General features: G+C 38.9%; 1 protein-coding gene across 8 annotated transcripts in view; it reads right to left on the reverse strand.

Moving 5' to 3' along the window:
* AMBRA1 (autophagy and beclin 1 regulator 1) overlaps positions 1-25,520 on the reverse strand; it is a 158,172-nt gene that overhangs the window by 123,380 nt on the left and 9,272 nt on the right. For 3 of the 8 annotated variants that reach the window (XM_025044074.1, XM_025044075.1, XM_025044076.1), the window contains exons 1-6: positions 8,998-9,132; positions 8,291-8,349; positions 7,615-7,798; positions 6,595-6,767; positions 5,578-5,644; positions 3,568-5,021 (exon numbers count right to left, since the gene is read on the reverse strand). In XM_025044074.1, coding sequence (XP_024899842.1) covers positions 3,568-5,021; positions 5,578-5,644; positions 6,595-6,767; positions 7,615-7,798; positions 8,291-8,349; positions 8,998-9,132 — 2,072 coding nt within the window. Of the gene's footprint in view, positions 1-3,567; positions 5,022-5,577; positions 5,645-6,594; positions 6,768-7,614; positions 7,799-8,290; positions 8,350-8,997; positions 9,252-14,566; positions 14,688-25,520 lie in introns of those variants that run through there. The other 5 variants (XM_015586419.2, XM_015586418.2, XM_006908084.3 and 2 more) reach the window with 5 other exon arrangements.

Consider the following 25,520-nt stretch of genomic DNA (forward strand, 5'->3'; position numbering starts at 1 on the left):
AGGACCCAGGGATTCAAGTCCCCTCTTTGCTACAAGAGCCTCTTGAAAGTCATTTCTTGTCTCTGCATCTAAGTTTTCTCACCTGTAAAAAAAAAAAGAGGCTGTATTTTAAACTCTAGGCTTTCTCCAGTTTTAAGATGCCATTTAAAAGTTTCTTCTTCCTAATACCAGCCTTTCAAGGCCACTCCTGCTTCAAGCCACACACCTTGATCTTCTCCTGCTTGATCCTAGGCTATTGAACCCAAAAAGAAGTTTCTTGTGGTAAAGCAAAGGGCCTGCCACCCAAGTTATAAATTGTAAGTTGGAGTCAGACTACACAGAGCTCACCCTCCAGTGCCCACACAGAAAAAGAAACAAACTGTGTACCTGTTATTATCAGCAACATAGGTCTACACTGATATACATACTAGTGCTTAATACTCTCACTATGTGCAAACTCTATCAATTATATCAGCGGCACCGAGGGTCAAAACATGTCTCTTTAGTCTCTCTCCCACTTACAGAGAATAAACCGACTCCCTTCAAGCAGACCTGCATATAGCAGGAACACTTTCTTTTCTTCTCTACTCAATCTAGCCTGGTGGCAGCAGCAGCCCAACACTGACACCTGCTGGGGAAATCCAAGTAAGGGCTGGCTCGTCAGCTAGGGAATGCTGGCCCCTTTAGAAGGTGGTAGAAAATGCAGATTAACACCTGTCAGTACTAGGGATTTACACTAGAATGCAGCCACTCAATTATGAGGAAGTGGCGGCCTTCTTTAAAAAGGTGTGCACTTAGAATATTTTACGATATACCTCATTTTTGAGTAAAATGCCAGCCTTCATGGTTTGTCTAAAAGTGACTCCATAAATAATGTAACTACTGTATTAATATACAATTTTACAATAACCATGCACTATTTGTACATTTTAAGATAAAAAAAAGCATTTATGAAAACTGTTTACAGCAAGATGACAAGGGACTTTTTTCTCACCATACATTTTTAAATACTAGAACTTTATTTAAACCACAGACACAGTATTTTTTATCTACATAAATTTTTGGTAGATTCTTAATAGTTTCTGGATTTTAAATGGCTTTCTTTATTAAGAAGTGATTATTAATATTTTAGTTACATGTGGCTATTTACATTTAAATTAAAATTTAAAAATGTGAATGTAGTTCCTGTCGCACTAGCTGCATTTCAAATGCTCAGATAGCCACATGTGTGGCTAGTGGCTATCATACAGAGTCCCAGACTCCAAATGTAAGGCAAAATATCCCATACAGGACAGCACGGATATAGAATATGTCATCGCTGTAGAAAGTTTTACTGGACAGCATTTCTTTAGAGAAACATATTGGAGTATTTTCAGACAAAAGTATATGATATCTAGGTGGGGGGATTAGATAGAGAATATAAATGAAAAAAGGCTGGCCAAGTATTGATAAATTTTGAATCAAGTAGTAAGTATATGAGAGTTAACACATACTTTTCTCTTCATTCTTATATGTTTAAAGATTTCCATAATAAAAAGTTAGAAGAAAAATAAATAAAAATGATTCTCTAAAAATGAGGTTACACAGTATACGATGGAGGGCAGCTAGGAAAAATCTTTAATCATGCAGACCAGAGTTCAAATCCCCACTTGGTGACCTTTAACAAAACACCTAACTTTCCTCAGCTTCACTTTCTTTAACTGTAAGGTGGGAAACTTAATACCTGCCTTGCAGAGTTGTGGGAATTAGAAATAATTAATGCAAAGCAAGAACACAGTATCTAACACATAGTAAGCCCTCAGAAATTGGTATCTCTATTATCAAACATTTGCTTTAAACCACTCAGGTATCTCTCAGAACAACAATGAAGAGGTCCTGCTAGAACAGGACAAAGGCCGACGACAAGCCACTGGTGCTAAGGAAACAGGCACTGGCAGGATTTTAGAGCAGTAATTGAAGGCAGTCCCTTCATGGCTACCTTTAAGAAGCTTTTTGAAGGCCTATTATGTAAGTCAGGCACTGTGCTTGCTACCTTCTCATCTCTTTTGACGAAGAGGAAGCACAGAGTCTGAGGCTCCAGATGTTAAGACAAAATATTCCAAAGTCAGGAATTTAGATGTTATCCAGAACTGGTCTCAATCACATGCATAGTAACAACCTCTATTACTTTATCTTTCACGTCCAACCAAGTTTCCCTTTGTTCCCCTTAGCAACTGTCCTAGGTAACCACCTACTATCTTGCATACATCATGCCCTTTCCTCCCTTAGTATGTGCTCTTCTCCTAAAGTAAAAAGTTCTCTTCCTCTCTAAACTACCCATTTTTCAAGACTGGATTTTGTAAAGCCTTTTTTGATGATACTTCCCTTTTCCTGAAATTATACTACATTTAATCTCAGTACCATACAATAAAGCATTCAATCATCTACATTTTTTAACATAATTTCATGTAAATAAGTCTTGCCTCTACAGTAACACTGTTTACTCCCAGTGGGCAAAGGCCAAGTACTGACTTCTGTGTTCCCCACAGTGCCTAGCACAGTTCTGGAACAATAGTAACCATTTAACAAATACTTATTAACTGGGTAACTCTCTGAAGCATCCTCTTAAAATAACAAGTACATTATGTGCACAATCCATATTCTCTCCCTTGCTAGAAGCTTATGTCAAATTTCAGTTGCTCCAATAGAGGATGCAATGCAGAGCAATATGCTGTTTGGATCCAACAGGCATATTCTGGGAGTTGGTGATTACGCTAGATTCAACCTTTACAGAATTACAGAAAGAAGTCCCTAATAAATAAAGATAGATGTGCAGCACACAGCCATACGTGGAACATGTGGTGGGCGACTGACGACACCCACTCTGTTTCTTCCATGAAAGAGTTGACTGGGATGCCGATCTGAGTATGGAGAGGCGTTCCTTCTATGAATTATTCTTCTTCTCTACCCCAAGGTGAATGTCCATCTGGAATATCTACTCAAAAAATCTTAACTAAGCAACTAACCTGCTGTCAAAAATATATATATATATCTAAAAAAATATGAACTTTCCTTGATATACATATGTACTATTTTCTTTTCTCTTCAGGCTGCAACTTCCAAAAGATAAGATTTAAGAGGTGAACACAAAGCGACACAAGAAGAACCAATACACTAACCTGTCCCAAGCAGGGCTCTCTTTCACTACTAATTTATAGGTACACTGGGACATTTTCCTATATCACAGTAACTAGTCCTGAACATACAACCCTTTCAGAAGGTCAAAAGGCAGGGCAGAGGAAGTCAATGGTTCTACCTCCTTATGCCTCTCTAATCTCATTTATACTCTCTCCTTTAAGGCTAAAGGTCACCTGAGTTTAACCAGAAAAGAAGCTAACAGATCCGACTGACTCATTCTGCTAGGCCCTATCGTCTCTCTGCCACCAGAACAAGGTTTTCCATGAAGATGTGATGGAAGCTAGGTAGGTCCAAACCAAATGCGTGGGTCCCAAACACTCCAGATCCAGCCACGACATCTATAGGACTGAAGGAAAAGACCTAAGGAGGAAAGTGAGGGATGCCGGAGGAGACAGGAAAGCACCTGCTTACCTCCTGAGTGAATCTTCCTCAGCACTTTCCTCAGGCATATCCTGATGTAAGGCCTCCTGTGATACAGTTCCAGATCTGCTGGATTGGGTGTAAATTCTTTCCCAGTGGCCTGTCTCCTGGTTGAAGGCCACTCCCACAGTTCTCTCCTCCTGCGGACTAGTAGAGCTGCTCAACTCCAGCCTGCTGGAGCTGGGTGTTTGGCCCTCAGTCCGCTCGAGAGGTGGCAACTGGCTGCCACTTGATGGCATGCCCTCAAAGGTACTGGGGACCTGCCAGGATGAGCCGGCCTCACCAGAGGAGTAGTTAGGTGTGGTTCTTTCCCAGCGCAGGGTATCGTTGTTAAAGGTCAGGAGATTGTGGCAAGCACGGCAGCGATTCAGGTGGCCGCGGGACAGGTTGGAGTTGTTCTCACTGCTGTGTGGGGTGGGCTGATGGGAGGGGCCTGGCCTCTCAGGTTCAATGTTATTGTTGAGCATTTCCTGGGCCTGTTGGGTCTGGGGGGCTTCCCCATTCAGGCTCTGGTCCAGCTCCTGAAGCCGGTCATACTCCAAAAAGAAGCGTCTCAGGTCACACTGAAGCTCATGGCGAATGCTGCCTGAGTTGTTTTGGCTGGAGCCATTCCCTCCATCTGACTCAGTTGCCAACCCTGAAGCGGGAAAACCTCTCCCTTCTGTAGCTGAAGTGTACACAGATGCTTGAGAGCCACCTTCCTGCTGTCTCAGCACGGACAGCAAACTCACGGACGAGGCACTGGTCCTGGGCGGGGGCATGGATTCTGCCTCAGAGCGGGAGTTCAGACTGAGAACTGTCCGGGTCCACTCAGATCCTGTCAGCCCAGGAGCTATTTCTCGGTGATACCTAGAAGGGTGGCTAGACAAAGGGCCTCCCAAAGAGCGACGGGTGGGACCCAGACTGAGGTTGCGGAGGGTGTTGCCGGCAGTGCTGCTCTGGACTGTACTGAAGGCAGACGGCCGGTTCAGGAGGCCCTGGTCCTGCTGCGCTGACGAGGCCTGCTCCGGGGGATGGAAGGGCTCGGTCTGTACAAAAGAAAAGGAAGGGGTAGTAGCCCTGGCAGAAGCAGGGGGAACACTGTCCTGGTGTGGCAAGAGGGAAGGAACTCGAGTGCCAGAGCAGCGGCTGCAAAGGCACAGGATCCCAAGGTGCTGGCAGCACTCAGCTGTGGGGTAACTGACCCGCTGTCGGAGCCTGATGTAAGCGGAAGTCCTGGGGCGCTCCATGGAGGGCTGAGGGGGAGGCGGTGGGGGTGAGGGGGTAGCAGAATCTTGCACTGTGCTTTGCTCTCCCACCTGGATGCCAGAGGAGCGGGAGGACAGCATGTGCAGGAAATTGTGGAGGAGAGGTGTCCGGCGAACTGGCTGTGATTGCAGGAGGGCACGCTGACGGTAGTGGGATAATTCTGTTCCGTCTATGGGAATCTCTGGTTCGTCATCACCCTGCAACGTGGACCAAGGTGGGGCGGGAGGTAGAGCAAGGAAGTTAAGTAGAACCTCCAGGTAAATCAAAGAAAAACTACTGATATCATCCAAGGAAAACAATTTTCACAGATAAGCAACAAGTCTAGCCCTGAAGCACTGAGAACTGTGGCTTCAGATTCAGAATCATCATATGGCATTAAATTATTCATTTCCAATTAGCAACATTTCTGAATAAGTACATCTGGCAAACCAATTCTCTTATAAAAGGCATCTCCATGACATGGAGGCAGTGAGGGAAAGCAAAATGTTAACCAGCCAGAGGCACATGAATGACAAGCTATCCAGCAGTGCCTGTTTACTTCTAATGAGGCAATCACTCTGGGGTTTCAAAACTGACTCCCTTGTCAAGATTATGGCTGTAACTTTGAATACACAGTCTGAAGCTAATTTTGAATCTGGACTGGGAAGAAACACTTGTGCACTGAAAATTAAAGTCCAATATAATCAAAATTAGAACACTGGTTTAGAAAATAACCCACAGTTTAGATGGAGTTGGAACTGCTGACTAACATACCTGCTGATTAGAGGGGTTAACAATTGCTGTGAGTAAGTAGTGTCCAAGAGGATCAAATCTCACCAGACTGAAAAGAGAAGAGACACATATACACATAGAGAGAGTATGTTAACTGAGAAGAGGACACCTGTATTCAAATTTATAGCAATCTTTACTGGTAATTGTGGGATTAACCAGATATCCACTTCATTCTAGAGACTTCCAAAACTTTCAAACAGATTAAAATAGTAAAGCTCAACACTTTTTGTTACCTCCTCAGACTTGCCAGAATAAGGGAATTTGTATCACAAAAATGATTTCAAAAAATATCTAGCTTCCATCCCAGGAACATTAAACACACATTTGCTCATATCTAAGAGCTCATCATAACAGTAAAGCATAGAATGCTCCCATCCTCTGCCACAAGTTCAGCTCTTCCCCTCACGTAGCAACTACACTGGCAAGAGGCACAAGTTCTGGTGACAATGAACAGTCTCAGCATCAAGCAACATAGCTGATAGCTGAGACTAGAAAATTAGCTTACATCCAACTGCAAAACCAAGAGAACCAAAGGAAAACTATGCAATAACTTGAATTCAGGCAATGTGTGTTTTGATCTGGAAGGCTAAGTAAATATCAACTGGCGGATTTGATGCATACTTAAATCTCCATCTTCCAGTTTGGTAAACACAGATAACCAAGGAGGAGCAATTGCTCATCAAGCTACACACCACCTAAAGACTTTTCAGGTTTTTCAAAGAAGGGGCTCTACCTCAAACCCAGATAGTTTTGAATCTAAAAAAGATTCTAACAACTCCAGTCTACAGACCAGAAGATGAGGCCAACAATGAACAGATAAAATGAACAAAATGAATTGCTTCCCAGATGACTGGCCAGTTGCTTAAAAAGGAGGAGCCATAGGAATAACAACCTGCCCTGATCAGGAATAACAATCTGTCTCCTGAGATAATAGCAAGTGTAAATGATCTCTGCCACACCAGTCCTATGCCAGACATCGCTGGTGGGCACAGCACTCACCGGACCCGTTCCATCTCGCTAGCTGTCTTCACCACAGCAAAGGGCTCCCGTCGACTCCAATCCCAGAAGTGGATCTCATTGGCAGTAGCAATCAGCAGGAGCTGAGCCGTAGGGTGGAAAGCCAAAGAGGCAATAGCATTGTTGCTATCTGTGAACCAGCTTTCACTGCCGCCCTATGAATAAACCAATCCCAAAAATTATCAGGTCACAAGCTACCAGCAAACTGGGATATTGACTTCAAGGAAGATCCTTTAAGGTAAAATGACTACTGTAGGGCCTACTTTAAATATGTCCTCTGCAAAACAATGTAGAAAATTAGTGATCTGACAGTGTCACCAATTTATCAGAAAAATATTACAGTTCTCCAAGTCATCTACAATCTACAAGCAATAAGCATCACCACAGTTCCTGTTTCTGAAGCCTGGGAAAACTTGGTACATGATATAGTGCAAAACAACCCACTAGCCAGTCACCAGGACAAGGAGCATACTGCTCTGACAATCATGATCAGAGTACAGTACAATCCCTGCTCTAAGACAACAAAAATCCATCCTGAACACATCTTAGAGCCTCCTGTGCTATGTCACAATGGGCAGATGAAAGAATAGGTATATAGGGCAGCAGTCCCCAACCTTTTTGGCACCAGGGACTGGGGCTCCTATGAGAATCTAATGCTTGACGATCTGAGCTGGAGCTGAGGTGATGATGCTAGCGCTGGGGAGCGACTGCAAATACAGATGAAGCTTCGCTGGCTCACCCACTCACCTCCTGCTGTGCGGCCCCATTCCTAACAGGCCACAGACTGGTTCCAGTCCCTGGCCCAGAGGTTAGGGACCCCTGAAATAGGGTGCTCATCATAGAATGGAAGACTATGAGCTAGGCTTGCTATCAATTAAGGGGACAATGACACCACTTACTCATATATAGCCCTAAGAACCTGGCTAGTCTCTCTTCCAGAGTTAAGAACCCAATGGTAAATGAATCTCTACACTAAGAATACAAAGAAAAGGAAATACTTACGTGTAAATCCCAAATCCTAACCTCCCCATCTAGGCATCCAGAAGCAATGAGGCCTGAGATGGTGGGATGAAAAGTGACACACCATGGAGTGCGACGGTGTCCAATCAGAGAATGAACACACTTGCCAGTCTTCACCTCCGTAATGTAGATATTATGGTTCACGTGGGTAGAGGCTAAAAGAGTCCTAGGGAATCAAAGGGCAGGAGGTGAATGTGAAGTCCTGGGAGGGCAACAAACTTTATCAGCTTTGAACAACAGAGTAAAACTGGTACTGTCCCAATACCAGCATGAAAAAAAAAAAACTACACCTTGGTCATTATAAACAACAGATATAGTCTAATCTTTAAAAGCTTTTGGCTTCCCCACACTGTCCCCAAATGACAATCATCCTCTTCGGAGAACATTTTTTCTAGCTCGGAAAACTATCACACCACTGGTGGCCTGCATTGCACAGGCAAAGAATCGTCATCGAGAAACTTCCCAAGTTTTGATCCTCGACATAGTTCCCTTCACTTACTCCCATTATATTTACAGTTAGCACTGCTCATCTACTTTCTCTCCCTTTCTGATACACTGGGAAAGCTCTGTTCATTGACTTGGAAGATCAAGGTAGGCCAAATATACAGAAAGCAATGATATCACAAGTCTTAGTTAAGTTACAGATAAGTACCGGTACCTGTCTGGGCTGAAGGCCAGCAAGAAAGTAGAGCGTGGACTATCCGGCAGTTCTACTCTCTGGGAAACAAACAAAAAGAAAGTTAAAATTCATTATTTATAAACCATGGCCCACTCTATCTCAAAAGCACATAAACCTTTCTAGATTAGTATTCACAGTGTAAGTTTGGACACTGTGACTACTATAGACTAGTGGTTAACAGAGAGTTTACCTCATCTACTGCCCCCACCCCACCCCGCCACTCTCTGTCTATTGTCCAGTGGTTAACAGAGCGGGGCGGGGGAAGATAGGGTAAAAAGGGTCAAATATGTGGTGACAGAAAGAATTCTAACTATGGGCAGTGAACACACAATGCAATATATATGTGCCTTACTGTTGAATTGTACACTTGAAACTTATTGGATATCATAAACCAATGTTACCATAATTTTTAAAAAAAAACCTGGACATAATGATCAAGCTACAAATTGAGAGATAAATCTAAATTACCTTTATGAAAAACATCTAACTCTAAAAGAAAGATATTTGTATTCCATAAATTCTTCCAGATTTGTTTTAAAAAGTAAATAACTCTCTAAGTTAGAGAGTGTATCAGTTCTCCCTACACAAAATAAGTTATACCCCAACTTTATGTCATTAACCCAATCTAACACCCTATTCTATCGTCACCCCTACAAACCTATGTCAAAAATAACCATTTTTCTTACCTTGCCCTCCCATTTCATCCACCGGGTTTTATCTTCCACCAACTCCTGCAGAAGCCGCTGGGCTCCAAAGGCCCGAGTGCCCCGTTCTCGACCCCAGAGTATCCGGACAGCGTTCTTCTCTGGAACAACCTTCATGGCGCTCAGTAGCCACTGTCACACCAGGCACAGGAAGAGAAGGAGCAAGCAAGAGCTCCACACGCTGAAGCAGCTAAAATGAAGCCATTCAGGTCCTTGTAAGGTGTCTTCATGGAAATCTAAGGTATAGACATCAGTGTTAAAGTACATGTATTCTACAATCAGAGAAGCTTCCCACTGCAAATACGAGTCTAGCGAAGATGAAAGTATTCTTTTCATATTTAATGACACTTTCTCAGAAAAGACCCTTCTAGAACTTTTCTTCCAAAAATATTTCATCCTTAAATTCCTCTCATATCCTCTATAGCTCAGCTTCATATAGAAAAGTTATTGTTATTATTTTATCAGGCAGGAAGAACTTTTGCTACTAATAATAAAGTCTAAAAACCTGTCAAAAACAAAGCAAACACCAGCCCTCCCATTCCACGCCACACTGCTTCCCTAGTCACTGACACCCCTCCTTATCACTCGAGCAGCCTTCAAACTAAAGGACAGGTTACTGATTTTAAAAGGCTATTACTTGAGGTAGGTTCTTATTCTATCTCCTACCTAAAAGCAAGTGCCTAAGGACTACGTTGGGGCACCTTTCTCACTCTTTCTCTCGCCTCCACTAAAGTTCCAGAGTAGAGGATAGAAGAGGAAAGAAAAAAATATTTTTAGTTCCTTAATCTCATCTACCACAAGCCTTAAGGATATAAAACTGTCACAAAATAAAACTACTAAAATGTCAACAAGTAGCAAAATATACACATGTACAATTGAAGAACTGTGGCTCCTCTATACAATAGAATACACGGCCCAATAAAATGGCATTTCAAAAGAATATGTATGTAAATATTATTCATTGCAGTACTGTTTCTTTAATGCTATTATAAAATATTTCAAATATACAGACAACTTTTAAAAATAGTAGAATAAACACACACTAGTCACCATTTGAACTCAAGAATTGTTAATATTTTATCAAATTTGCTTTATCTATGTCCACAAATAGAGATATGTCTATATATGGGGTTTAATTTTTTTTTTCTGAGCAATTTCAGCAGGCATCCAAACAGTCTAACCCTATCTACCCCACTATGCACCTCCTAGGATTAAGGGCTTCATAACCACAATATCATTATCACACCTATTATCCTCCAGTACTCAGTCCTCATTTGAATTTCCAACTGTCCAAAAAGTGTCTTTAATAGCTGGCTTTTTAAAAAAGCATTCCAAAATTCACTCAAGACTCAAGCAATGACTTTGGGTTATATCTCTTTAGTCTCCTTTATTCTAGAATGGCCTCCAAGTTTTGCTTTGGTTGGTTTTGCTTCTTTATTGATTTATTTACAACACAAGCTTTTCAAAAACACTGGGACAGCTGACTTGCAGAATGTCTTGCATTCTAGTTTTGTCTAATTGTTTCTTCACAGTGCCATTTAGCTTGCCTCTCTATTCCTTGTATTTCCTGTAAACAGAAGGTTAGGTCTAAAATACTGATTAGATTCAGGTTAACTGTTTTCTGGCAGAATGCTTCATCGGTGATGTTATCTATGTACCTCATGATGCAGTACATCAGGTGGCATATATTCTCAGACTGTCCCACTTAGCAGGACTTGGTAACTTATGTAATCACTTGGCAAAACATGATCATTTGGTTGAGTATATACGGCCAGAGAGAGCTCTCTTTATAAAGGTATATATTTCCCCCTCTACAATTAGCAATCTGTGGCTAACATTTGGCACCATGTGAATATCTTGTTCCTCTTCATCCTTTTTCTTACTAGTTTAGCAATCATTGATGCTTCTTTCTTAAAATAGTTCATTTGGGGACCAAAAAAAATGTTGATTTTTTAATTTCATCATTATTTCTACATTTATCACCTGACATTCTTCTGGAAAGAACTTTCCCTTACCTGAAGCAGGGTAAATGCTTATTTTTCCCCTTTAATTACTACTTCTGTCTTGTTTGTAATAGCAAAACCTGGGGACAACCCAAGTGTCTATCTAAAAGGGACTGAGGACTAATCTATATAAGAAAGATCCTCTGGGTACTGACGACAAGAGATCTCCATGATTGTTAAGAGGGAGAAAAAATAAGGTACGGAACAAAATATATAGTAATGCCACCTTCTGAATAAGAGGAGAAATTAACAGTCACTATTACAGGCCGAAGGGACAAGAAGACAAAGATGGAAGCAAGATTTCTATGTTTTTGTTTTATGTCATTTTTATTTTTGAAATGCATTATGTATTAAAAATTTATTTTTATTTTAAAAAGTTTAATGATGTAATAAAATGCATGTTAAGTGAAAAAAGCAGAATACAAAATTACATACATAGTACGATCTTAATTTTGTTTTTAAAAATGATCTTGGAGAATAATGATACAAATAAAATATAAAAAATACTAACCACAGTTATCTTTGGGTGGTGGGACTTTAGGTGATTTAATAATTGGAAAAGGCAGTATTCTTTTTACTTTTTAAATTTAAGAATAAATGTTTCTTGTAAAAAGTCAAACAACAAATTGGCTCTTTACATTTCATGAAAGGCTACAATCTAAAAAGTACACAACTAGATGCATTCTAATACAGACAGAAGTGAAAACGTTTATAGGCTGAGCAGAAAAGAGTTTTCTCCCTGGAATATTAAAGTTTAAAAAGTCAGATAGGTTCTACCGAAAGTCACAACTCCAAATTCCGAGTCACATACAGCACATAGTTCCCTAAGAAATGACAAAGGAACAAATTCTAGCCTGTATCTTCATGATATAGCTCTCATTCCTCATGAGTACATGACATAAATATGTACACACTGACAATGTCAACAAGCTACAAGCCAACCTCCTGAATAAACAAACTCACTGGATGAACTAACTGGAAGGAAATAATCTCCTTGGTGACCCTGACAACTCATGGTTTAGGACCAAAAGTCTAGAAGTGAAACTGCCACAAAGCTTAATACTAACTAACCAGCCCCCATTAGTTCACCTTAACTCTGTAGTGAGTCAGTAATTTTTTTTGAGCCCATAATTCTTTTACCTAATATAGAGAATTTAGGAAGAAATGAGTTTTGAGGGCCCCTTGTTCTAACAGTGCAATATAAAAGTATTTTCAGAGAAATACATTTAAACCATTTATAATCTTATAACATGTGGTAAAAACAACAGCAATCTAATTCCAAAAAGAATTTTTTAATCTGACCTCTGACCTCATGCAATTCAAGAGGAAAAAGAAAATATAGGTCACAAACATCATATGATTCAGAAAACTGTGATGCAACTTGAAGATCGTAAAGGAATCAAAAGGAAGAGGAAAGCGTTGCTATAAATACCAATTACCAAAAAACTAAAAAACTAGAGCTTGTCTATCAATTCCCAGGGACCTAAACAAACTGAAAGTTCAAACAAGAAAAAGTCTGAGTCAAAGGGAGTAAACAAGTGCAGTTTTCCTTTGGTCTGAAGAAAAATATTTGCTGTTTCTTTAAAAGGATAAGGAACTTCTCTCCCGATAAACACCTTACAGTCACCTGAGAAGAGATTTTACTTGGTTCTCTATAAAGAACAAAAGGAGCTAAATCAAACTGAAGTCAGACAGGCCTGTCGCTGAAAAGGAAGTGACAGTCAAGTGTTTTTCATTCTTCTTTTTAAAAAGGAGGAAGAAACAAGTTTCCCAATCTGTCCCTGAAACCAGACTGAGACAAATGGTGCCAGGAATAGTCTTTGTGATGCCATTACAGTCTCCAGACTCAATCCTCAATCACCAAAAGCCTCAAGTAGAACCTACAGGATGCTACATAACACAAATGCCAAGACTGGTCTCCATTTTCACCCTCCACCCCATAACATGACAATCACTCTTTAAAAGATAGGAAGGTAAATCACCTTGAACAATTTTCTCTGCTTAATTCTAGGACATAATATACTTAACAACTACTAAAAACAAAAACGAAAAACTCTGAAGTATGCCTTAACCCAGTGGGAACTAAAAGTTGAATTTACAAGTTCCCCTTGTAAGTTTGATCATCTTATGCCAGCAATTTTGCTCCACTTTCTAGCTAAAAGACTATGAGCAAGTTACTTAACCTCTTTGACACTTAGTGTCTGCCTGTGGAAAACAGAAATCGCAGGACCTGCTTCATCAAGTAGTTGTGAGGCTCCAATAAGAGTGGCAGAGCATCCACACTGTTGCTGTTATTATTGTCATTAGTCAATCCTCTTTGGAGTTCACTGTGGTTTCTCCCTCACCATACTGACAACTAAAACCCCAGAGACCTGAGATGCCACAATTCTTAAGAGAAGCAGATTTCTCAGAAACATTTCAAAGGCTGTTACCAGACAATAAAGTAAAAAGTACTCAGGAAAATAAAGTATATTTGTGAGGTTTGGGCTACCTGTATATAAGTAAACTGAATTAAAAAACAGAACTAACAACTTAGAAGTATAACTGCAAGCTGGCTAATAATTTAGACCCCAAATCCTCCCTTCCAATAGCATCCCAGGGGTGTGAATCAGAAAATTATTATTAGACCTGTAAGGGACTTAAAATGGAATCCGATCACCTCGTGACTATCTAAGTAACTGCACCTCTTTCCTCATCACTATGCCCATGTACGCAAATTCTAAGAGAAAAACCAGCTATGTGTACCAATATGCATCCCGTAACATACGAGATTCGGCCCAAGGTTAATGCTTTAAAAGAAAAAAAAATCCTTTAAATGCTAAATCTAGGATCACTTGCATAATAAGTAAAGTTCCCCCAACAACTAGAAAACTAACTACAAAATGTCAGGCCTTTCATTAGTGACCCGTACTAAAAGTGACCCGTACTCTTTAGAAACTCTACATGGATAGAAATACACAGGGTTTTTTTACAATTGGCAGCTTTGTTTTCATCAATAGGACTTTCTACAAGGCATTTTTGGACACTTCAAATGACATCATATAGAATCCAAGTCCAAAATGTGAGCCCGCAGCCAGCAATCATCCCTGCCTCCATACAGCTCCTGCCTGACTCCTAGACTGAACTCAGAGAGGGGCAGGGCAATTTGGGCAAAGCATCACAAATCTAGAACTGTAAGCAGGTAACACATTCTGAAGGCAAATACTTTTGGAAGCAGAAAAACTTCAACTATTATCTGAATTGTGTACCTACTATATGCACGCTACTAAAGAATATCCTACAGTTGTGCCAAAGCACTAACTGTAGCTAAATCTAGACAGAAAAATTTAAAGTTTATTTTATTTTTTATTCCATTATTTCAAGACCCATAAACTACTGTATTCTCTTTTATTAGGTACAATTAGAGATTAACAATAATAACTAATAATAAAATAGAACAATTATAACAATATACTGTAAAAAAATTATGTGAATGTGATGTCTCTCAAAATATCTTACTGAACTATATTCTCCCTTCTTGTGATGATGTGAGATGACACAATGCATACCTGGCGAGATAATACAGTGTCTCTGTGGTAAGAGATACAATGCCTATATCACGAGATGAAGTGAAGTGGAATTTTCCATTTAACATCTTTGGACTGCAGTGGATCATGGGTAACTAATTACCTATCAGAAAATAGAGATAGATGCCACAGTAAATTTACTTTTGTCTAGCAACCAAGGTAGAAAATAAATCTTAAAATATATAATCAACAGAGGATGCGATTGTGCATACTCTGTCAAACCTGTGCACACCCTTTTGTCAAATATGAAATATGACCCAAACACACTAAGAAAAAGAGGAGTCTTCATGTTATTCTCATGCCTATCCTTTCTCATTCACATGACAGAAACAAGTGCTAGTGACCTCCTCACACTGCCAAAGTTGGTCTCAAATCAGGATGCCCTATAACTTAGTTTTCCTGCCTATGCTAGATTCTCTCCAAGGAAAGTAGCCATCAATTCCTTCCTACCCTACACCCATGCTACTCAAGAGATGAGAACACATTTCTCTCCTCTTGAACCTGGGCTAACCTCTTTTGACCACAGAATGTAGCAGAAGCAATGGTGCGCCAGTGCCAGGCCTGGCAGATTCTACTTCCACTCTTAGAAACCAACCATCAAGCTGAAAAGAAATTCAGGATGTCCTGCTGGAGAGAGTGATCAGGAAGACAGGCCCTGGATGATAAGAACCACTTGGAGAGACAGAGGCCCCATGAAAGACCAGAAAGGTGCCAGACCAATGAGTTGAAACCCTATTGAACCCTCTAACCCAGCCTAGTCACCACATAAATGAGTGACCCCAACTGATGCAATAAAGGGCAGAAGAACCATTCAGACAAGCCCTGCTCATATTTCTAACCCTGGAATTCAAGAATGTGAGAAATAATAAATCATTACTGTTAAGGCCACAAATTCTGAGGTGGTGCGATACTGTAATTTATAATAAGAAATACATATTTGGTCTTCTTCCCCATTCCAGGCACAGAGCACCTAAAACCCTTAGAATTTCCTGAGTAACAGGAGTATCTTTTGTCATTCATAAGGAGACCCCTTTGAATTTATGCTAATGAGGTAATAGGGTAGTGCCCCTAGAGAGCATCAGAATGGAACTGGGCACCAGAAAAAAGAAATGAGAAGGTTGGAACTTTCAGCCTCATTCACTGACTTCTGGGAAAGGAAAGAGGGTGGGAGAGGGCCTACAAATTAAGCTCTATAAAAACTCTTGAACAACATGACTTGGTGAGCTTCCAGGTCAGTAAATACATCCTCATGCCAGGAGGATAATGCACCCCAGTTCCTAAGAAGCTTCTGCACTTAGGACCCTTCTGGATCTCACCCTATGTACCTCTTCATCTGGCTGCTCATCTGTATTCTTTATAATAAATGGGAAAATTTGAGTTTCTGTGAGCTGCTCTAGCAAATTAATCGAACCCTGGGAGGGGGTCGTGGGAACCTCCTTTCTATCACCGGTCAATCAGAAGCATAGGTGACAACCTGAACTTGGGACTGGTATCTGAAGTTGGGGGAGATGTTGCAGTTCTGTGGGACTAAGCTCTTAAATTTCTGAGATCTGACACTACCTCCAGGTATAGAGTGTTAGAACTGAGTTAAATTGTAGTACACCCAGTCAGTATGTGCTGAGAGTTAAAGAAATGCATGGTGGTACTGGGGGGAAAAAAACACATTAGAGGTGGTTTCTGCACAGCAAAATTCCTTCTTAGGACTCTTTGTTCCTCACTAGACTATAAGCTCTGTGAAGGCAAAAACTATGTCCATCAGAGTCCCAGTACCTAGCTAGCACAGAGCCTAGCATAGAAGAGAATGAGTAAACAGAATGACTATGTATTTATATCCAGTTATGAGGAAAACCCAAAACAAACCCCAAACTCTCATAAACATCTAGATGAAAAAAAAAAAAAAAAAGAATGTGGCCAGTTATAGGGTAATGTTAATGAGTTCAAGGTTACAAATTCAATTTCTACAAGTCTACAGTGTATCACTGCCAACCTAATCTCAACCAGTCATTTCATTATGCACATGCCATTAATTACAACAAGTCCAGGCAACAGAGTATGCACAGGGCAAATCCATCCCCAATTCTACTACAGAGGGAAAAAAACACAAAACCTAAAAAAAAATACATATCTCAGAGACGGCAGTAAGACTTTTTTATTGTGATATTTGAAACGTAGCATATTTAGAACAAAGTACAGAGGCAGTGGATATATTCTCAGAGCGGGGGTGGGAATATGGGATATTATATTCTTCGAGCTTGAGAATGCAGATATAAATGTGGTGTGATTTAATGGGTAAAAAAAAAAAAAAAAAAACTTTAGAATAAGCTTCAATGACTGATTTTTACCACTGAGTTGTTATTTAATCTTGGACAAATCACACTCTTGCTGAATTTCAAGTTTTCCTCCACATATGAACTGAAAGTAATAACACCCTCTTTTTACCTTATAATAACAAACTCCTAGCTTGGAGTTTGTTAGAAGAAATGGGTTACAAAAAATTCAAGGCAAGATTACTTCTTTTCGAAGTAAAAGCCAAGCTAGGAACCAACAATAACCAGAGTACACAATAAATGAAAGTTTGCACGAAGTGTGGCACCAACAGTTCTGAGAGAGTGCAAAGGAAACTGCAGAAGCAGAACCAGAGAGTACTTCTAATTAATCACCTGACAGACTGAAAGCAAATAATGTGACAGAATCAAAACCAATACAATAAAAAATATACAGTTCCTTTATAAGAAGCCAAAAGCCCAGAAATAAAATGCTTATAAAGAAAACCTGTACCTCTACTGCTTTATGTTCAGAATTACAAATACTCTAAAATATAATTGGTCTCCATCTAGAAAGTCAAGCTAAGAGGTAATAACGAATCAAGTATCTGGTACAAAGATTGTCAGCCCAAGTTTACCGAGAGAAAAGTAAGCAATGAATTTCTTTGTTCTCATAACCACTGCCACCCCCAATGTTTTATATATATAAACTCAGAATAAGGCAGACCTCTACAGGGTATGTCACAAATAGGCTAACAACTTTACAAAATGCTTTGACAATACAAAACTAAATAAACTCTAATTACTATTATAATAAATAGGAAGAAAAAGCATCAGTTTTTCTGCTACAGATTTTGCTTACTAAGGCTTCCTAAAGTAAGTGACAATTATTAATCTAACGTCTAAAACACAGGAAAGTTTGTGCTCGAAAACAGAGTGTGATCAAAACTAGAAACAGAAAGCCGTAGGTCCTAAATTTGAGACTGTCAATCTTCCTTACTCCCACTTACCTCAGAAGAGTGAAGAAAAAAAGAAATGACATTTTATCTGCAAACTATTTTGGGGAAAACAGTGTGCTGAGAACATAAGAATCGCTGAAAACTCAAGGAAGAACAAGGAAGAAACCACTAAACTCAGAAGAAAATGAAGCTCAAGTTTTGAGCCCCAAGCTATCAACAAAATCAAGATGACCAGGAAGACTACCCGTAAGTGCATGAACATGGCAAGAGATTCTCTATTAGCAAGCAAAGAAAATGGGTAGCTTTTGATGGAAGAAATTTCAGAGGCAAAAAGAGTTTACCCCAGAAATGGGAACTGACCCCAACTGCCTCAGGCAAACAGGCCTAATGACTTTTGCAACAACATATCTTTCATCCACCAACAGTATTTAGAAGGCTGAAGTGGAGCCAAATCACGAAGGATCACATCTTTCTGTTTTCTACAGTCTTTGGGTCCAACTCTCCCCACTTGGAGTACCACATTGCTCCCAACATTTCCTGGAAACCCCGGAAGCCACAGCAACAGTACTGTAAAAAGCTCTGACAATGTAAACCTAGGAATACTCACAAGCCCCAGGACAGATGAGATTACTCACCAGACAAATAAAACTTGAAAGAGATTTAAAAATTCATCTAGGTTCACAAGATGAGTCAGTAGCCAAAGCAGAATTTGAATTCAGGCTTTTCCTTTAGATACTATCAGAGCTTGACTCCCAGTCCTTGGCTCAGCAGATACTGTGCTCAGTGTTCTCCAATGTTAGAGTCAGCCCAGGTCAGGTTCTTGGCTGACTAAAATAGGGAAAGGAAAAATTTCCCTCAAGACTTCAGGAAAAGAAGTCAAATTATTAAATGTAGAGCTCTTATGCTAAAAGGTCCAGATGCCCCGCCACGTTGCCAATCATATTTCTCAGCCAATCAAAATAAGACACTGGATTTAAGAATCTAGTCATTTTAAGCTCCAACTAGAAGCTGGATTCCATTTTTCCACCTTCCCAAATAAAAAACACTTAAGAGGAGGGGAAGAATGCAAAAGCAATGATGGACGACCAATGAGTGTTCGCTGAACATCTACTATGGACTCAGCACTATTCTAGACTATTCCTGCCCTCAAGAAGCTTATGTGATTATGTAACGAAATACAGATACTTTCAAGTACTGATAATATAGGAAAAAATATGGCAAATAATGTTTTGGGGGGGAACTGATTAAAGAGAGGAAACCAACAGTTTAGAATTATTTGCTATTTGTCTATGACTATGAGCCTAAGAAAATATGAATAATCCAGGAGAAACTTTAAAATATTTTCATATAAATTAATATTACAATAAATATAATCAAATATTACTTCCCGTTTTTAAGTAATTACATATAAGACTAAATTTGAAGTAGCATTCAAAGTAAGTATCCTTATCTCAAAAATAACAGCAATCTTAAATCCTTATAAGTACATGGTAGAAAAATCCCAATATTTATCCAATTATCCACAAACTGATAAAGACAAGTGGCTGAATATAACATATTTAAAGCAGTATTTTTATCTAACATTCAATGAATCTTTGCTACACACCTGGCAGTGCTAAGCACTTTTTCACATAGTATCTTTTATTTTTCACAATGACACTATGAAGATAAGTACTATCATTATCTCCATTTCACAAATCACAAAACTGAGGCTTAGAGAGGTTAAATGATCTGCCCACATAGGGGATTCAAAATCAATTCAGTTGCCAAAGTGCATGCTCTAATAAATATACATACTATACTGCTTCTATAAAACAGGTATTAAACCTCGGATACAGAAAAAAACTTTTCGTGTCCTCACACCTAGAAGGTAATAATTATACAGAGTTGATTCAGGAGATAGAGAGGAGAATGAATAAATCCAAATGAATTTGAGTCAGAACACAGTGATTCAGTCTTAGGCAAATTCCATAACACCTATAAAGGAGCTAACTTCACCATAGCTAACCATAATTTGGGTTGGGAGTGTTAATTAATATTTTTAATATATACACAGATCATCAGATGAAGGAGACAAGGAAAACTATAGCATTATTGCCTTGATGCTAGAGAAAAGCACCAGAAATCAAGGTAAAATAAGTTATGTGCACCAAGAATGTAGGGTTTGAGTACTTTGAAAAGGAACCATATAATTATTTTACCTTTAATTTTTTTCATTTTTTTATTAAAAAAGAAATATAGAGCATATGACATAGCAATTGTACTTTTGAGCATTTATCCCTGAGAAATTTAAAAATTTTCATTCATACAAAAATATGTACACAAATGTTCATAGCAGCTTTATTCTTAATAGCCAAGAACTGGAAAAAATTCAGATGTTCTTCAATGGGCAAACAATTAAACTGTGGTAAACAAACCATGGAATACTACTCAGCAATTAAAAAGAAAGGAACTACTATTGAATGTCAACTGAAATTGAAATTTTTCTTTTAATTTAAAAAAAAAAAAACTATCAATATGTGCAACTTGGATGATCTCCAGGGAATTATGCAGAGTGAAAAAGGCCAGTCCGAAAGGTTACATACCATATGATTATATTTACATAACATTCCTGAAATAACAAAGGGAGACAGATCAGTGATTTGCCAGGGATTACAGATAGGATTGAGGGAGTAGAAGATAAATCACCTTCCCCGGGGTATTTCCCCTAGATTGTCTGCACAAAGCTTTTGCAACTTGAGCCACTGTTCTGTCAGATCATTATGATCTGAAGGTGGGTGTGGCTATAAAAGAGCAGGAGAGCAGTCCTTGTGGAGACATTCTGTATCTTGACTGTATCAATGATAATACTCTAGTTGTGATAGTGTATACTATGGATCTGTAAAAATGTTACAGTTGGGAGAAACTGGAGAAAGCCCACATAGGATCTTTCAAACACATTATTTCTTGGTGACTGTATGGAAATCTACAATAATCCCAAAGTCAAAAGTTTAATTTTAAAAAAACATAACATGAGCTCCTTATAATAAGTTTGTGGTCAACTTCCCTTCCAACCCCTCCCACTCCCACTCCCACTCTGAGATAAACAGGCAAACTCACTACTCATACAAACACACATGCATGTAATAGTTTGTTTTCTGCATCAAAATGGGATCATATATACTACGAATTACCCTGCAGCCTGCCTTCTTCACATATTATCACTATATCAGAGAACTAAGAATAAAAAAATCTTTAAGCACCAAGCAGGATGGCAGGCATAGAATATTTTCTGACTGGGGCAAATCTGACAAATGTTTACCATGTTAATGTACAAAATCTGAGTCAGCTGCATTCAGTAGAGTAAAACAGAGTGAGTGTAATATAGAAGTAACATCCTAAAGAGATCTGCAAAAAAAACAGCAGCTATTCTAGGATCCCATCCCCCTCTATGACTCCTGTGGGCTCACAGAGGAAGAAATGCTAAATAAGATTTCAACAGAAAACTGCAAGAGGGGATAATGCTCCCACATACTCAAGCCACAGCAAAAAAACTTCTATTAAAATATATTCCTCCTTCAAGCAGAAGTACAAAATATATTATTGACAATTTTTAAAACATCCATTTGTAATAACGGCTACCAACACTATTAAATGCTGTTTTATACACTCTATCTCTAAAGCCCCCTTCCACCCTACTCCCATTTTACCAACAAACCTGGCTCAATGTGAAATTACTTGCCCATGATCAAACGGCCAGTAATTGATTAAGTTGATGTTCAAAGATATAAAACTAGTGCCTTTTCTACTTTATCAGGTTTTTCTATGTTATCACATGCCAACAGAAGAGTTTAAATAAATTTAACAAGTGTATTTAGGTAGAAGCCATTTTCTAATAAGTCTGCTGACTTTGATTCAACTTTTTTCCCATTTAGCATATTTTAGGGGGACTATACTCTGTTCCAAGCTCTACTGTAGGTGACAGGGACAAAGGGATAAAAACAAACAAACAAACAAAAAAACAGAAAAGGCCTCCAACCTCAAAGAGCTGTCAATCTAGTGGGCAGACTGCAACTGCAATACACTGCAACTGTAACTACCATACTGACATGTGGCAACTGTTTCCCGCAAGGAAGTACAAAGTGCTATGGGTTTGAAGACTCCATCTTTCCTCCCAAAAGCAAATGATAACCTCTCACATTAGCTTTCTTACAACTGTTCTTAGTTTCGATTCTGCTCTGATATTCTATAAGGCACAGATTTCCCCCTTCTTGATCCCTGGGCAAAGATCTGCAATGTCCTTCTATACAAAACACTGCCCTTGACATGCTCAATAAGTATGGATGGAAGCTTGCCAGCTCAAATCAGCATTAGGGTCCTTCTCCAAAAATAATTCTGTGATTTTTTTTTTTTTTTGAAATGTTGGCAATGAAAATAAAGTATCTTTAACCTCTTTGGTCAAATCATGGATGTACAGAGTTAAAAGTGACTTAGACAATGTTTTGAACATAAGATCTTAAAAAGTTAAATTCACATGTCCATTGTTACAAGACTCACTAAGCTCTGAGACAAAAGCCCAGGTCTCTCAACTCGTTGTATGGGCTTCCTTTCCATTAACTGCTTCTTCCTTTTAACTCTAATGAAAATGAACTTAATGAAATTTAAGTTTTCTCATTTCATCAATGATAGATGCATCCATGAATAAATAATCATTCACAATTTAAAGGCTAACTTTAAACTGCAGTTTAAAGAGTAACTATCAAAAACAAACATGCTAAGCACCCATCATGGGCACATACAGAAGTAAAAGACTGCCTAACTTTGATATGGCAGAGGATCTTCAGGCATCTGGGAGCTATTCTAGGATCCCTGCCTGTCTATGGAGGGAAATGTCAATACACTCAAAAATCGCCATCAACATCATCATCTAGCAATAGCTAGTATTTTGGGGGTATCTACTATGAGTTAGGCACTTTACATGTCATCTCTCATCCCCCGCATTGTGTATTTGTGCATACCAGGTTTAAAGAAGTATCCCAAATCCCAGGTTCGGGGCTAGAAATCCAACTCTAGAGTTCATGCTTTTCCTACTATCCTTTGGCTCCCTAAGGACAGAATAACTGCATTGCACAATGTAGCCATGAAATCAAGTCACTTCAAACTGATACAATTTCCTGACTGGCAGTTAGGTAATTTAGCCATGTTTTCAATCTTCAGGTTGTTCTAACTAATTTTCTTTCGGGAGTCCTCAGTGGTCTTCCAGATTTTCTTTTCTTTTTTTTTTCTCCTCTCCTCTCCTCTTTCTTTCTTTCTTAAGAAGCAAACCTTTTTTCAAATGAAGCCTTATGTGAAAACACCAAAATATAAAATAGATTCAAAGTTTAAGCCTGCTCTGGGCAGAGTGGTAGAACCAAAGCTCTTCCTTATTCTCACAGCCACCTTAGCACCTCCAAAGAACACAGTTGGACAAAAACATTAGCTTGAAACAGAAGACTGCCTTTTTCATCTCGGCTTTGCCACTGACCAATTATATAATCTTTGGCAACAAAAGTTTACTTTTCCTTATTCTTTAAAGATACCACCATCCACTTTATAGTTTTGTAATGAATATTACATGGAGGAACACACATAAAATCCCCAGCGCATGGCAAATATTCAAAAGTTGGCTCCCCTCTCTTTTATCCTGCAGAGGTAACAGTTGTTGCCAATTCAAGAAAGCCCAATAGATATATTTGATGATACTTTCAGTAGGAGGGAAATGAAAAAGTAAATACTCCCATAGCTCGACTAAAATAAACAAACCTAATAAATCCTTCATTAAAGGTACCAATGGTAACATCTCCACCCAGCTTAGCTTCCCAGTCAGCCAATGACCCATGGACCTCAAAGCATGATTTTGATAAGAGACAAGCGATCCCTTACGAGATGCCTTAATGTCGACCCTAAGTGTCGAATGAATGAGTTAATATTGTTCTGAGAACCTTAACTTTGGCATTTCCTGAGCAAAGCATTTAAACTGGCAACTTAATATTGAATTTAATGAATATTTTTATGTTAATGTTCTGCAACAGAATCTAATGTTCATTTGCCCATCTTCTGGGCTTCTATTTCTCTAGGCACCACAAACCAAAAATATGTTATGTCATGCGCATTTTCACCTAAGCAATTTTAACCTGGCCCTTCCTAAACTAGTCATTAAGAATCTATTACCTTAGTCTGTTATTTATAATGCAGTCCCATGTCTACATATATTACAGGAAGCCAAATCAATTTTTATAGGAAAGAGATTCTCAGTCCGAATCTAAACCCAGCAACAACTCCCAAATCACATACTCTATGAGAGCTACAAATGTTGGCTTTGATCCCCATGGTTCAGGAAGAAAATCATAACAATACATCACACAGCCATGAAAAGACTCATTTATGATGAAGAACACATCCCTGAGCATAAGATTCAGAATGCTAATCTTCTATTTTACCAGGAGACCTTAAGCAGTTCACCTACTCTCTTATGATTATAGCTTCATAAGGAAAATGAAAATAGACTCATTAAAATGCCAAAAATAGTGTTCTGATTAATCATCAAACAACTATGTTCTGGGGTTACCAGGGACCTCAGCAAGTCACCTTTGTCATTTCTCTTATTTCTTAACAAGCCCAAACCTAAATCATCCTAGTAAGATAGTTACTAAGTCTTTGGGTGAGACATTTCACAAACTCCCTTGGTAACATTCCAGTATCTTGTAGTCAGGAAGTTCTTTCTAATTTGTAATCTATATCCCTTCTGTTGCAATTAAAACATATTCCCTCTTATCTTGTCCTCTATGGAAAGAGAACATCTGCTTACCACCACCTGAACAATATCCCTTCAAGAGATTATAAAATATAGGAAGCCTATTTCAAACAGATTCATGTAAATGCAACATGGCTTTAAATGGGTCACTTTAGACAAAGAACATGATTAAGAGTCTTAAATTCCCAGTTCCATCACTGACTTGCTCCGAAGATTATAGGAAGCTAAAATGATGCAGATGTTGTACCTCAATTATCCCATCAGTAAAATGCAAATAATAAAAACAGTAAGTTAGGAGAACTCAGTTCCTCAAAAAATTAAACATACAGGAAAGAGATTCTTAATCTCAATCTAAGCTCAGCCAACAATTCTCAAATCATACTCTACAGCCCTGCAATTCCATTCATAAGTATATACCCAAAACAACTGAAAACAAGTACATATACATGCATGTTTACAGTAGCACGATTGACGATATCCAAAAAGAAGACGGTCCACGTGTTCAAAGGCTGAATGGATAAACAAATTACAGTATATGCATACAAAAAGGCCACATATTGTATGATTCCATTATATGAAATATCCAGAGTAGGCAAATCCATAGAGACAGATAGTAGATTAGTGGTTGCTAAGGAGCTGGGGGAGGGAAAAATGGGGAATGGCTGCTAATGTGTATAGAGTTTTTATTTGGAGAGATAAAAATGTTTTGGAATTACATAGTAGTGATGGTTGCTCGTGAATATACTAAAAACCACTGAATTGTACCCTTTATAGGGGTGGATTTTATGGTATGTAAATTCTACTTCAATAAAAAGTAGCTAAATAAAATAAAATGGAAAGGTGCCATTTTTCTTCCTAAAAACTAATAGAAACAAATACCCCCATCATCCTACTAGTCATCATTTTAGGGTGACTAGACCAATGCTTATCAAATTATCTGT

This window comes from Pteropus alecto, unplaced genomic scaffold (genome assembly GCF_000325575.1).
Source record: "Pteropus alecto unplaced genomic scaffold, ASM32557v1 scaffold71, whole genome shotgun sequence".
In the NCBI taxonomy this organism is placed as follows: domain Eukaryota; kingdom Metazoa; phylum Chordata; class Mammalia; order Chiroptera; family Pteropodidae; genus Pteropus; species Pteropus alecto.